The sequence below is a fragment of the Gracilinanus agilis genome, chromosome 2 (assembly GCF_016433145.1).
Source record: "Gracilinanus agilis isolate LMUSP501 chromosome 2, AgileGrace, whole genome shotgun sequence".
Lineage (NCBI taxonomy): Eukaryota > Metazoa > Chordata > Mammalia > Didelphimorphia > Didelphidae > Gracilinanus > Gracilinanus agilis.
Genome location: NC_058131.1, coordinates 241,632,571 through 241,647,525, shown reverse-complemented (window position 1 = coordinate 241,647,525; position 14,955 = coordinate 241,632,571). Strand labels below are relative to the sequence as shown.

Genomic DNA, 14,955 nt, shown 5'->3' with positions numbered 1-14,955 from the left:
CCTTGAGAGGTTTGGAGGCTGAGAGAGTTCTCTTGGGGACTAGATGAAGGAAGGAGTGATGCTGGGGTCCAGGGCCTGGAGAGTTCTCTTGGGGATTAGATGAAGGAAGGAGTGATGCTGGGGTCCAGGGCCTGGAGAGTTCTCTTGGGGACTAGATGAAGGAAGGAGTGATGCTGGGGTCCAGGGCCTGGAGAGTTCTCTTGGGGATTAGATGAAGGAAGGAGTGATGCTGGGGTCCAGGGTCTAGAGATTTCTGGGGACTAGATGAAGGAGGAGTGATGCTGGGGTCTGGGGCCTGGAGAGTTCTGGGGACTAGATGAAGGAAGGACTGATGCTGGGATCTTCTGGAAAGGTTTCAGGAAAACCTTGTGGAAATCTTTGACAGGCCCAGCTAGAGTCTTTCTAAATCTTTTTTTACAGCTGCGTTTACAAACATGTTGGAGAATCTTGGGAAATTGGATTGAGAGAGTGGTGACTTGGTTCAGAACAAAGAATGCTGGACCAGCAGACTGAAAATTAAGGCATGGGTCACTTTGACCTTGGAGAGCTCATTTGACATCTGTGACTCAGTTTCTTCATATGTAAAACTCAGGAGTTAAAACTAAAGCAGCGATTCTTAATCTGGAGCCTGGAGGAAATTAGGTGGCATAGTTGATAAGAATGCTGCACCCAGAGTCAGGAGGAGCCGAGTTCGGAGCCAGCCTAAATATTAGCTGTGTAACCATGGACAAGTGAATTAATCTCAGTTTCCTCATCTGCCTAGTGAGGATAATAATAGCAGCACCTACCTTCAAAGATGATTGTGAGGATCAAGTGAGATAATAGTTGTAAAGTATTAAGCACAGGGCTTGTCATATAAAATATGCTTAATAAATGTTGGTTTATTGAGAGATTTGGGAAGAGTTGTTTAAATTTGTTAAGCACCTAAAATGGGTTTATCTCTTGATAGTTTTGCTTGTCTCTGAGAAATATGATGGAACAAATGTGAAATATACTTTATATTTCTCTAATTCTCTGATTGGAGTTCTTTAATTGGTGCCTTTATTCCCAAATATTGATGGTGAAATTGTAAAGCGATTTATGGTTAAATGACAATATAATAAAATGTCTTTTCAGATCGGAGCAAGGTGGATATGGACCTGAAAGAACTGAGTGAATCTGTTCAGCAGCAGGCTGCCCCTGTGCCCCTCATTTCACCCAAAAGACAAATTCGAAGCCGGTTCCAGCTTAACCTCGATAAGACCATAGAGAGTTGCAAAGCACAATTAGGTATGTCCTGAGCATGGACCAAAATGGGCTTGTAGGGGTGTCAGTTATTTGGCTGAGTGGGTCCAGAGCTAGGAGAAAGAAGGTCCCGGGTTCAAATGTAGCCTCAGATACTTAGCTGTGTGACCCTGGCCAAAACACTTAATCCCCATTGCCTAGCCCTTGCCATTCTTCTGCCTCAGAATTGATACTTAGTACCAATTTTAAGACTGAAAGTAAAGTTTGAAAGTAAAAGAAAAGTTGTGACAAACTTTTATTTCTTTTTCTTTTTTAAGAGGTTTACTAGACTGGTAGATTAGAGAAATGTTACGATATACCTAAAGGCCTCAAGCAAAGCTTTCAACAAAATCTCTCATGCTAGCATTGTGGACATGATGGAGGAATATATTTATGGTCTAAGTAAACTGATTCAGAACTGACTGAGTGGCCAAATATAAAATGTAGTCATTAAGGAACAGGTAGATGTCTCAGTGAATAGAGAGCCAGCCCCAGAGATGGGAGGTCTTGGGTTCTAATGTGACCTCAGATAATTCCTAGCTTTGTGACCCTGGGCAAGTCATTTAACCCCATTTACCTAGCCTTTACTGCTCTTCTGCCTTGTTTTGATTCTAAGGTGGGAAGTAAGAGTTTGCCCAAATAAATAAATAAAAAAAAGGGGGGGGGGAAGGGCTACTGTGTGAAACCTACTTCTCTTACGAGCCAGTGATTAGGATTTCCTCTGCTGTTAATTATTTGCTAGTCATTGGTTAATAATTATACAAGAAGATAATATGATTTAAATCATTGGTAGATAATTTTTTACCAGGGAGGCTACTTAATACACATAGGAAGTTTTCTTCTAGGAAAATTGTTTTTCTTTGTAAAATCTTATCAGTTCAGACTTTTCTTTGCCAGTGTCCTAGGAACAATATGTATTTTGGCATTGAATACCATCCTATTGCTCAGTTCTCTGCCTGCAGTCTGCTCTGTTTATTAGACCCTGAATCTACCCTGTTTATTAGATCCTGAATATGCCCCAGTATTTTCCTGCCACAGTTCAATAAATGAGCAATTTGTTGGGTAGTGTAGGGTAGTGTCTAGAGTGCTGGCTGTGGAATGGGGATGACCTGGATTCAAGCCATGCCTCTGATCCACTTCTCTGACCATAGGCAAGACATTTCATCTCTACAAGGTTTAGTGACCTCGACCTCATCTGTAAAGTGGGCAAGGGAGGAGGTTAAACTAGATTGCTTCCAAAATCCCTTCCAGTCCCAATCTTGACATCTTACGAACTTTTATTGAGTGGTTGAAGTTAAGAGGATCTGGATTCAGACCTTAGCCCTGGGCAGCCTGCACCACTGGGCTTCCATTTCCTTGTCTGAAAAATGGCAGTGGTATTAGTAGTTTATTGGACTAGATCAGTCAGTCATTAAGTATTAAATACCTACAGTCTGCTCGGTGCTGAGAATATAAGTAGAAAAATGAACCAATCCCTTCTTGTAAACGGGCTTACATTCTAACAGAGGAGATAACAGGGATATAAATAAATGTAGATACAGAATAAATATAAAGTCATTAGTACCTACATATGCTACTGTTCAGTTGTTTTTTAATTGTGTCTGACTCTTTGGACCTCATTTTGGGTTTTTTTGACAGAACCTGGAGGGTTTTGCCATTTCTTTCTCTAGCTTCATTTTACAGTTAGAAATTGGGGGCACAGCTGGGTAGCTCAGTGGAGTGAGAGTCAGGCCTAGAGACAGGAGGTCCTGGGTTCAAACCCGGCCTCAGCCACTTCCCAGCTGTGTGACCCTGGGCAAGTCACTTGACCCCCATTGCCCACCCTTACCAATCTTCCACCTATGAGGCAATACACCTAAGTACAAGGGTTTAAAAAAAAAAAGAAATTGGGGCCAACAAAGTTGCCCAGGGTGACACAGCTAGTAAATGTCTTAAGGGCAGATTTGAATTCAGGAAAATGAGTTCCAGACTCTAGGTCCCAACACTATATCTATGGTAAGGTGGGTAGTGCTTGTATTCCATTTTGCCCACAAAGAAACCAAATTTAGAGAAAGGAAGAGAATTGTTCAACTCTTCCTGCCTCATAAGTGGTAAAGTTGATAAGCTGAAGACTATGCATAGGTGGCCCACCAGGATGATATAGGGTCGTGAGTCCATGCCACATACAGGTTGATTTGGGGCCTTTTTTTTTGATATTGGGCCTTTTTAGTTTGGAGAAGACTCAAATGGCCATAAATATTGAGGGACTCTTATGTGGAAGGGTTATAATATTTTGTTTGACCGCAGAGGCTAAAACCAAGACCAATGGGTAGACATTGTAGAGATTGCTTAGAGCTTGATATTAGGAAAAACTTTCAGTTTATTAGAGTGGATTATCTAAAAGTGGAATGGACACCTTGGAAGTTCATGGGTTTCCCTTTCTTGAAGACCTTCAATCAGAAGCTATAATGATGACTTTTTAAGTATGTTTTGGTCGATATTTCTTTTTTCTTTTAAAATTTAGTTTTGTTTTATTTTCACTTCTGAATTCCCTCTATTCCTCCTTCCCCTTTCCTGCTCAAGAAGGCAAGAAAAACAAAAGCCATTACAAATATGTATTAGCCATGCAAGACAAATTTTTGCATTCACCATGTCCAAAAAAGAAACAAGAAAGAGAAGAACATTTTTTTTCTCTGGGCTGCCATTTCTCTCTGAAAGCATATTTCATCATGAGTCCTTTGTAATTATGGTTGGTGATTGTGTTGATCAGAAATTCCTAATTCCTAAATCTTTTGAAGTTGTTTCTCTTTACAGTATTATTGTTACTATATAAATTGTTTGCTTGGTTCTATTCACTTTACTTTGTATCAGTTCATACAGGTCTTCCCAGGTTTTTCTGAAATCAACAGTTTCTTGGTTTTTTTTTTTTTTTTTTCAGGTATAGGTTAGGATAGTTCTGCTAAAGTAAGGTGCCTTTCAGCTCTCAAATACTGGGACGCTATGACTTGAACCCAAGACTTGAGGCTACTGTTTTTATCATATCATGCTGCCTATCCATAATAAGAACCCAGTTTCCCCTGTAATGTTTGATCTTTAAAAATGTTTGTGTAGTGATCACAAAGGTGAGGGGTTCTTCTCTTGGTTAATGAATGCAGTGCTCACTGATTTTTTTCTCCTCATTTAGGAATAAATGAGATCTCAGAAGATGTTTATACAGCAGTAGAGCACAGTGATTCAGAAGATTCAGAGAAATCGGACACGAGCGACAGTGAGTACATCAGTGATGATGAACAGAAAACAAAGATTGAACAGGAGGAGACGGAAGACAAGGAAAGTAGCCGGACAGACAAAGATTCAGCTGCCTTGAAAAAAAAGCCCAAACCTCCCACTCCAGTGGAAATCAAAGAAGATTTAAAAAGCACATCACCCCCTGCTGAAAAATCAGACCCTCTGGTCAAAGAAAAATCCACTACAGATCCTGAGAAGGATTTTCCTGAAAAAGTAAAGACTTTACCCCATCCTGTGAAAGAGAAAGTTAAAGGCAAAGATGAGACAGATTCTCCTACGGTACATTTAGGTCTGGACTCTGATTCAGAGAGTGAACTTGTCATAGATCTTGGTGAAGATCACTCTGGGCGAGAGGGACGAAAAAGCAAGAAGGAGTCCAAAGAACCACCTGCTAAGCAAGAAGGTAAGTTCCGTGGGGTTCAGAATATTATAACTTATTTTCTTGCCACCATCAGACATTTGGTAAACACTTTAACTCTGTTTAAGGTATTGTGCCTTAGGTACTTGGAATACATAAAGATGAATTGCTGCCTTCCCTCAGCAAGGTGGTACACTAGATAGAGCGTTGACTCTGGCATTAGGAAGACCTGAGTTCACATCCAATCTCAGACATTAGCTGTGGGACTATGGGGCAAGTTGCTTAACCTCCATCTGCCTCAGTTTCCTCAACTGTAAAATGACATTAGTATTAGTACATGCCTCATAGGGTGTTATGAGGATCAAATGAATTGATATTTATAAAGTGCTTAATACAGTGCATGGCATATATCAGCAGCTTAATAAATGCTGGTTTCCTTTTCTTCAATGACATTACTTTTTTCTAGAGATAGAGATATAGATGGATAGATATCTATGATTGCTAAGAGATCATTTATTAACAACATGGCCTCTCCTTTCAAGTATCTCAGATTCTACTTGGGGAGATGACAGGGGAATATAAAATCAACTTGTAGAGAGATAGAGCTGGAGGTGAAGCAAATCACCATGGCTATAGGCTCTTCACAAAATGGCGGTCATGGCCACAGATGTTCCAGTCAGTGAATGGGACTTGAGTGGGGGGTAGTTTATCCCTAAGTGGGGCAGGGAAGCTGGTAGAGACACTGAGCAACCACTCTTAGTTCAGAGAGTAAGTGAGTAGGAAGATGCCTTGGTTTCAGAAATAAGTAAATAGAGAAGAAATAAATAGAGAAATGAAGAGAGGAATTCATTCAGAAATTGAGGAGACTATTTAAGTATAGATATGGACAAAGGATAAGGAATGTTATGTAGATAGGAATAGTTTTTAGGCCAGATTGACTAGAACCAAGACTGTATCAAGGGGTATAATATGATATTAGAAAAGCAAGGTTAATTTAGAGCTATATTCTGGACTTAAGCTAGGCTAAGGTGGTTGTATTTTATACCAGAAGCAATTTTTGAATGAAGTAGCAACTTGGTTGATGTTTTAAGAATATACATTTGTTAGCTATGTAGAGAATAGATTGAATGGGGAGAGACTGAACACTAGGAGACTGTTAAACTCCTCTAGGTCAAATGTTAGAACCTAGGTAAAAGCTATATTAGTGGAGACATAGTCATATACTGGAGATGTTTTAGGGTAGACTTATCTGTTTTCATCCTCATTAAAGTTCTGTGAACTAGGAAAGGCAGCTGTTAGCTTTATTGTGTAGAGACTCAGAGTTGTTATTTTGCCTAACGTCACACAACTAGTCACAGAGTGACTTAAATTGTAGAGTTAGAAGGGGCTTTCCAAATTTCCTCATTTTAAAGATGGGCTCATTGAACAGGACCAAATTAGGCCTAAAGCCTAGGTTCCTTCATTCTTGAGACTACATCTACCCTGTCATAGAGGTCACCAGTTATCTACAAATTTTGTTCTAATCTCAAATAAATTTGTTCCTCAGCAACATTTTAATTGCTTCTGTCTGTTCTTTAACCAAAGTGCATTCCCTTAGTGTTAAAGTATTAAAGGCATGAAATTGGTCTCATGTCCTTATTTGTGTTGTTTTCCCATCATTCCCTTGTGCTCATATTTAAACAGGTTAAGGATTCCCTTGCTCTTTGGAATTTTTAGCATCTCTGTCCTTCTCATCTTCATCTTCTTAAATCTCTTTATCTACCTGAGAAACATCAACAAACATGAATATTTCCATATACAGAGAAAAGAAAAAGAGGATTATTATATAGGCAGCCATGAGTATTACATATAGCATACATTTATTTTATTTTATTTTTTTAAAGCCATACTTTCTGTCTTAGAGTCAATACAGTGTATTGGCTCCAAGGCAGAAGAGTGGTGAGGGCTAGGCAATGGGGGTCAAATGACTTGCCCAGGGTCACATGCCTAGGAAGTGTCTGAGGCCAGATTTGAACCCAGGTTCTCACATCTCTAGGCCTGTCTCTCAATCCACTGAGCCACCCAGTTGCCCCCTATAGCATATATACATTTATTTATTTTTTTCAATTTTTCAATTTTTTATTTTTAGAAAAATTTTCCATGGTTACACGATTCATGTTCTTACTTTCCCCTTCACCCCCCAAACACCTCCCCCCATAACCAATGCACATTTCCACTGGTTTTAACATGTGTCATCAATCAAGACCTATTTCCATATCTCCAACCATGTCTGCATCAACCCATGAGTTCAAGCAGTTGTTTTTCTTCTGTGTTTACACTCCTGCAGTTCTTCCTCTGAATGTGGGTAGCATCTTTTCCATAAATCCCTCAGAATTGTCCTGGGTCATTGCATTGCTGCTGGTACAGAAGTCCATTACATTCTATTTTACCACAGTGTATCATAAGTCTCTGTGTACAATGTTCTCCTGGTTCTGCTCCTTTCACTCTGCATCAATTCCTGGAGGTCTTTCCAGTTCACATGGAATTCCTCCAGTTTATTATTCCTTTGAGCACAATAGTATTCCATCACCAGCATATACCACAATTTGTTCAGCCATTCTCCAAATGAAGGGCATATCCTCGTTTTCCAGTTTTTTGCTACCTCAAAAAACACGACTATAAATATTTTCGTACAAGTCTTTTTATCTATGATCTCTTTGGGGTACAAACCCAGCAGTGATATTGCTGGATCAAAGGGCAGGCATTCTTTTAGCGTTCTTTGGGTATAATTCCAAATTGCCATCCAGAATGGTTGGATCAGCTCACAACTCCACCAGCAATGCATTAATGTCCCATTTTTGCCACTATCAACAAGCACATGAGAAAGTGTTCTAAATCTCTAATAATTAGAGAAATGCAAATCAAAACAACTCTGAGGTATCACCTCACACCTAACAGATTGGCTAAAATGATAGCAGGGGAGAGTAATGAATGTTGGAGGGGATGTGGCATAACTGGGACATACATACATTTAAAAAAGTTTGGGTGTTCCAATAGTCTTAGTGCAGTTTAAAACTATTTATAGCTCAATCATTTCCCTGTTCTCTTCTGAACTTTTTTTTCTTGTATTTAAAAAATGTTTCATTTACACTTTTTCTCCCCTTTTCTTTTTTCTTTGTGGGCTGTCATGACCTCTCCTTCGTCTCCCCCTTCAAAAAATGATAGCTCTCCCTTGTAACGGATAAATATAGACAGGTATGCCATATTTACCCATTGTTGGTGTCTGGAAATATAAGCTTTCACTTTTCTCTGTTGAGAAGCCCAAAGCTGCTTAATCATCAGGCCTTCTGAGTTGTGATTGGTTGCTGATTCTTATGCTTCTCAAGGTTTTCTTTTCACTTCTTATAGTTATTGTATAACTTGTTCTCCTGCTTCTCGTACTTGGCATTAGCCCGTGATAGTTGGGGAGAGACTGGAACTTGAGAGACCAATTAGGAGACTTTCACACTGGGTGGCTTTTTGGAATTTTCAAATCAAATCTTTTTTTTTTTTTTTTTTTAAACCCTTACCTTCTGTCTCAGAGTCAATACTTTGTATTGGTTCCAAGGCAGAAGAGTGGGAAGGGTAGGCAATGGGGGTCAAGTGACTTGCCCAGGGTCACACAGCTGGGAAGTGTCCGAGACCAGATTTGAACCCAAGACCTCCCGTCTCTAGGCCTAGCTCTCAATCCACTAAGCTACCCAGCTGCCCCCTTCTCATCAGATCTTGATAAATTTTAATATCAATTTTTTTTACTCTTGACAGTGTGTAATTAGGATTAGCTTCCCAGGACTATAAATCCTAGCTTCCCATGTTCCTTCTCATGTTATGTGCTAATGTAGGGAGGATACAAGTTTTGTGTAGCTCACCCCCTCCTCCCCCCCTTCCTGTAATCTGGGCTGTAGAAGTTGGTTTTTGGGCCAGGCAGGAGAACTTACATGGTCTTATTTTTGTTAGATAATTAGGTTTTTATACTTCTATTTCCTTTTTTATTCCTTCTACTTCAAGTGATTATTAATAAACATTATAAAATTAATACTTGGAGTTGTTATTGATTTAAATCTCACAACAGTATCCCTGACACACACTAAGTGCTGAATAACTGATTTATCTATATCTACCCATCTATCTATTCCCAGACACAATGTAGAGATTGGATTGTAAATAAGTTAGGGGGCTTTAGACTAGAACAAAGTGTGGTCCTAGAACTCTTGGGAGGTCCTCAAGAACCTTTCAGGGAATCAGTACAGTCAAAACTATTTTTTTCAAAATACTCATGCATTTTCATTTAGATTATGACTGATATCCATAGATAAAACTCAGATAATAGGTCCTTGGTTTTGGGGGCAAGGTGGGGTCCTCAGTAATATTTAAGAGGCATAGGAGTTCTGAGACCAGAAAGCATGGGAACTATTGGACTGGAACACAGACCGTCTCACTTGGAAGTAACCTTGGAACAAGAGTTCTAGAAACCGAACCCCAGATATCATTTTGTTCAGTATCTTTCTTTTAGTGGTGTGGTCCAGAGAGGGCCAGTGATTTGCCTCAGAACACACAAATGTAAACTGATTTTGTGTTGATCTGATTCCATATTGATAACTCTTTCCACTAGGCCACACCACTTCTTTATTTTTTTGTAAGGCAATTGAGACTAACTCTTGAAAGTAAGTCCCATTAATTGAGTAGATCTTGGGACAGTGAAATGTGAAAAGGCCTGTTAAAAAAGACTGCTCTTGTCATTGGTTGGATAGATGGAGTCCGGTAGAATTGAGTTCCACTATTGTCATTCTAGAGTATTTGTGAGGAGGTATTGGGTTACTAGATGATGGTGGTGAATACCCATGATGGAAAACATTCCTCCCCATCCATACATTTATTCACCACTGTGAGGGGGGTGAAGGGAAGGTAGATGGAAGGTTCGATGGGAGAAAGGAAGAGAGGAAGGTAGAGGAAGGGAAAGGAAGGTAACATCCCCAGCCCCGGAGGGGGAGATTGACAAGAGCCCTTCAGGGCTCAAATAAAACATCAGAGAGCAACTTTAGGGTTTAGAATAGCTGGGTTTTATTTAGAGTAGAAAGGAGAAGGTCTAGGAAAAACTAGGAGGTAGATAGAAAGGGAAAAAGTCGCTGAGAGAGTGCTCGGGATCCAAGGAGAGCAGACCCCCCAGGGGAGAGCATGAGAAAAGGCACCAAACTCCCTCTTTTATACTTTCTCTGACACCTCCCACAAAGGAAGTGAGAGTTGTCAGGGGAAGTTGTAGCAGAGAGCCCTGGGAGTTGTAGTCTTCCAGGGCTTACAACAATTCCAAATGACACACCACCAATACTATCACTACCAGCACCCAACCACCACCAGCACCCACAATTTATACAGCAATACCACCTACATCATCTATTGTATAAACAACATCTAACATTGATACGCTACCACCACTGCCACCACCCCCTAACGTTGATCCTACAATGACAATAACAAGACCTAACATTTATAGAATTGATACAATAAGGTTTTCCTTGAAGCACCATTTCATAGTGAAGAGATTAGATATTAGAGACAGGAAGACTATGTTGGGGGGATATGATGGGATGTCACAAAGTCACTTGACTTATCAGAGCTCTAGCCTGGCGTTATCAAACATCAAAGCCTCTCAAATGAGGCTGAAGCTCCATTAAATGTAACTGTAAAATGTTTAACACAATAAATAAAAACACCTAAGACATAGAGAGAAGACTACATTTTTAAGCTAAGTCAATAGATGGCTTTTTTGGTAGAGGATGTTTTCTCTTCCAGGAGAGCCCTCTGTCTGTGAAATCCTAGTTCTGCTCTCTGTCCCTTATCTCCATTGAGTTCCATAACAACTCTGAGGAATGGTATAGATGGGAAAAAGATGATTTTTCTCCCTTTTATAAATTTTATAAATTAAGTCAAGCTCTTTCATCATGACAAAGCCTTCCCCTTGGCCTTGCTCTGTGCCTGAAGGGAGGAGAGTAGCTCCGAGCTGTTGGGGCTGTCAGAGGGAGATTTAGGTATTTTATAGATTTATATTTAAAGTGTGGCTGCCAGGAATTGATAATTCAGATTGATTCCATATTTAAAATAGACCCAAGTCAGGATTGGGTTTAAGGTAGTTTATTTACAATTAGGAAGGTAAAAGGTAGGGAAATAGAGAGAGGGAGAGGCTAGTCCTTGCCTGGAGAGGCCTGGAAAGAGAGAGAGAGTTAAAGGGCTAATTAAACTAGGTTACAAGCCACAAGACCTTAGCAATCAGAGGGGCTATAAGCCTACTTAAGGCAGAGTCTGGAAACGCCAAGGTAGGCCAAGGAAGTCAGCCTAACTTATCCACTTGACAGTTCAGAGTAGAAACTGTCTGAGGTCCCAGCGGAGCACCTTCAGCACCAAGTTCAAAGCCCGAACTGCTTCACCCAGGAAGTAACCACGTACTTGAAGAGATAGTTTCCACTTCCCATGGGTCCACCTCTAATTCAAGTGGACAAATAGCAGCCTCTACTCTGATTTGGACTGCCCAAAGGGCAGTACCTTGTTCTTGATTTGTTACTTATTGTCACTTGATTAACTCATCTCCCCTCCCTACTGAGGGAGGTGGGGATGATATAATCTAGATGCCTAGGGTAAGTAGAGTTTTGACTATGAATGGGCTAGAGCTAATTCCATTTACACAGGGCAGGTAAATAGTAGAGGACACAAGTCTTGGAAGGAAAGAGATGGGAAGGGAAGGAGAGAGTGGTAGGGGACGCGCAGGCCAACTTTTGGTCAGGACATCCTTCCCTTCCTCTTCCTGGCCTGTCTATGAATGGCAAATGTGTAAATAGAAATTTGATGCCCCTGAATTAGATTACCCAACATCCCTTTAAGTTACACACGAAGGGATTGGAAACAGGGATGTTGCCACTAGAGGAGGGACGAATCGGGCTCATTTTTATTGCACTGGGCAGTAGAAGAGCTTTCTTTTACCAGTCATTCCAAGAATAATGACCCCAAAGATCCACATTCCTTAGTCAACCAAAAACTGGCCTGGGACTGGGGAGGGGGAGGAAGCCCTGGTTTTAAGTTCTGCCTCTAACATGTGCTGATTGTGTGACTGTTGGCCAGTCGCTTAACTGCTACCGTGACTGGGCCACTCTTTTATGGAATTGCAGAGCTGTAGTTGGCCCTCGATGCTTCTTTACTTTTAATTCTCAATTCTAAGGAAACCTTATAGGAGGCCCCACCTCTTCCTCACCCCTCAATAGGTGACAACAATAGCAAGTTATTTTCTGGTTAGGAAGTCTTTTTTGCATGAATTAATCTTGGGGCATTAGATAGCACTGGATAGGGAAGAGATGCCCCTAGCACTGGAGAAGTACTTATGTTCACAGAGTCAAACCCAGACCTTCAGACTGACCCCAGGACAGGTGCTCTTTCAATCCCATAAAGTCCCCTCTCCTATGTTGTAAAAGGCCCAAAAGAGAATGTTTCTTATAAAATTTGGAAGTTGGACCACTTCTATGATTCTATGACTGATATTATAGTGTAGTCTTACTCTTGTTTTAATTTTTTTTGGGGGGGATTTCTGTTATTTTATGAGGTTCTTCTATTTTTATTTTATTTTCAAAACCCTTATGCTCTGTTTTAGTATCACTTCTTTGACAAAGTGTCAGGGGCTAGACAGTTGGGGTCAAGTGACTTGCCTTGGGTCACACAGCTAGAAAATATTTGAGGCCAGATTTAAACCCAGATCTTCTTGATTCTAGGCCTGGCACTCTATCCACTGTGCTGCCCTACATTCTGCTATTTTTAGAAGTAATCTTTTTTCAATGATTTTTTCTTTTTTTGATGAATAGTCTTTCAAAGGCCAGGTTAGGCTATACTTTGTCATTGTACTTCTGACACTTTTAACTCTGATTTGTTGGGTATTCATGAGCCCCAATGGAGTAAATTATTTTTTTTTATAGCTATTGAGCTATAATGAGAGATCATAATGAGAAGGAAAATCTGTGATCCGTTTTTTCCTTTCTTCCCTCCCAACTCATCTTAAAATCAGTATGATGTATTGGTTCCAAGGCTGTAGAGTGTAAGGGCTAGGCAATGGTAGTTAAGTGACTTGTCCAGGGTCACACAGCCTTCTTTCTTTTCTTTTTTTTTTTTTTAATAGATTTTTTTTAAACCCTTACCTTTCATCTTGGAGTCAATACTGTGTATTGGCTCCAAGGCAGACAGAAGAGTGGTAAGGGCTAGGCAATGGGGGTTAAGTGATTTGCCCAGGGTCACACAGCTAGGAAGTGTCTGAGACCAGATTTGAACCTAGGACTTCCCATCTCTAGGTCTGGCTCTCAATCCACTGAGCTACCCAGCTGCCCCCTTTCTTTCTTTTCTTAAGACACCAGTTCATAAACTTCTGGGCCTAGAATTGTCTTGATCATCTAGGCCAGTGGTTCCCAAACTTTTTTGGCCTACCACTCCAATTCCAGAAAAAATACTACTTAGCCCCCTGGAAATTAATTTTTAAACATTTTAATAGCCATTAATAGGAAAGATAAATGCACCTGTGGCCATCACCGCTCCCCTGGATCATTGCAACACCCACCATGGGCAGTAGCGCCCACTTTGGGAATCACTGATCTAGGCTGTAGTTCTAAAAGTTGAACACCTTTTCAGTGGCTCCATAGTTTCAAATTCTTTTCATAATAATAATAAAATGTTTTGATTTCAGATGCATCTAAATGTTGATAGATATAACTCAAATGAACAAGTTCTTTTAGGGAATAGTCTTTAGTAATTTTTTAAGTTTGAGACCAAAAAGTTTTGAGAATCTGTGATTAGGCAAATGCCTTCCTGCCTAATGAATTAATGTACCAGAGAATTACTTTTCCCCAAATGCTTGCCTTTCAAGTCAAAGATGGCTGGGATAGACTACTAATTTGGTTATTTTTGGATAAGACAGGTTCATGCATGCCAAAGGTCTTGACTAAATCTTTTTTTACTTTTTCATTTTCTCCTCTGGGCAATGGAGGTGACCCTCCTAATGGATCTCACGTGGGCTGGGCTAGAGATGACTTTAGGATTGATGAGTACAGGTTGACAGAAGATAACTAGTTATTATTTAAACTGGCCTTTTGTGTGGGTGGGCCAATCTTTTTTTAAAGACTCTTCGTTTTCTAAGACAAAGAATATAATTTTAAGATTGCAATTTGGAGAACACAAAAGTGATTAGAGAAATTTTTGTATGCTAGAAACTCCATCTGTGGAATTACCTTTTCTTGGCCCTTTGAAGAGAGGCTAGAAAGACAATAATACCATGTTTGGGGTGAGCCTGGATAGTAAACACCAGAGATTCCCAGAGATTGTGTAGGGGGCAGAGAGTAGCCTTTGGAAGCCTCTGCGTTCAACAACAAGAAGGTTCTGGCTGGAGATAATAGGACGGGGCTGCTGGTGAGGGGAGGGAGAGGGGTGAGTGCACCTTTAGAGCCCTCGGGGTTTCAGAGTGTGCTTGGCCTGCCTTCCTAATGGTGGTTATCCAGACAGTTTGGGAGCCAAACCACAGGGGGAGAACATTTTATCCCAGAAGTCAAAACAGGCAATTTGCTCCCATTCATCCTCCTTGGCTTCCCAGAAACATTTAGCTTACTGAAATCTTCTCTGGATATAATTACATTAATGTTTTTATGAGGGCAATATAAACTTAGAAAGAATGAACATATTTTTTATTAAGTAATTTACTGTCTTAATGTTTTAATCACACGTTTTGTTCTTTTGGGAAAGCTCATTTCAATGTTTCTCGGGAAGTACATGAATTTAGGCTTTGTGGTGGCCTGGGTGGTCTTTGTCTCCACCAATTTTGTCTCCTCAGTTTTTTCAGCATTGCTTATTTCTAACCCCACAATTGTTTTGGACCTTATTTTATTTTATTTTATTTTATTTTATTTTATTTTATTTTATTTTATTTTTTCCTAATTGCATTGCAGATACGGAAGTTTATAATATTGTATCTTGAATATGCAGTTTTGGAATTTAGCTGATTAAGAGTACTAATGAGAAATTACTGGCTTTTA

At 40.1% G+C, this 14,955-nt stretch overlaps 1 protein-coding gene across 1 annotated transcript in view; it reads left to right on the top strand.

Annotated features, from left to right (window-relative positions):
- The window catches only part of ZMYND8 (zinc finger MYND-type containing 8), a 131,379-nt gene that overhangs the window by 89,961 nt on the left and 26,463 nt on the right, over window positions 1–14,955 (top strand). Inside the window, exons 14-15 of the mRNA XM_044659621.1 lie at window positions 1,117–1,269; window positions 4,427–4,933. Coding sequence (XP_044515556.1) covers window positions 1,117–1,269; window positions 4,427–4,933 — 660 coding nt within the window. The remainder of the gene's footprint in view (window positions 1–1,116; window positions 1,270–4,426; window positions 4,934–14,955) is intronic.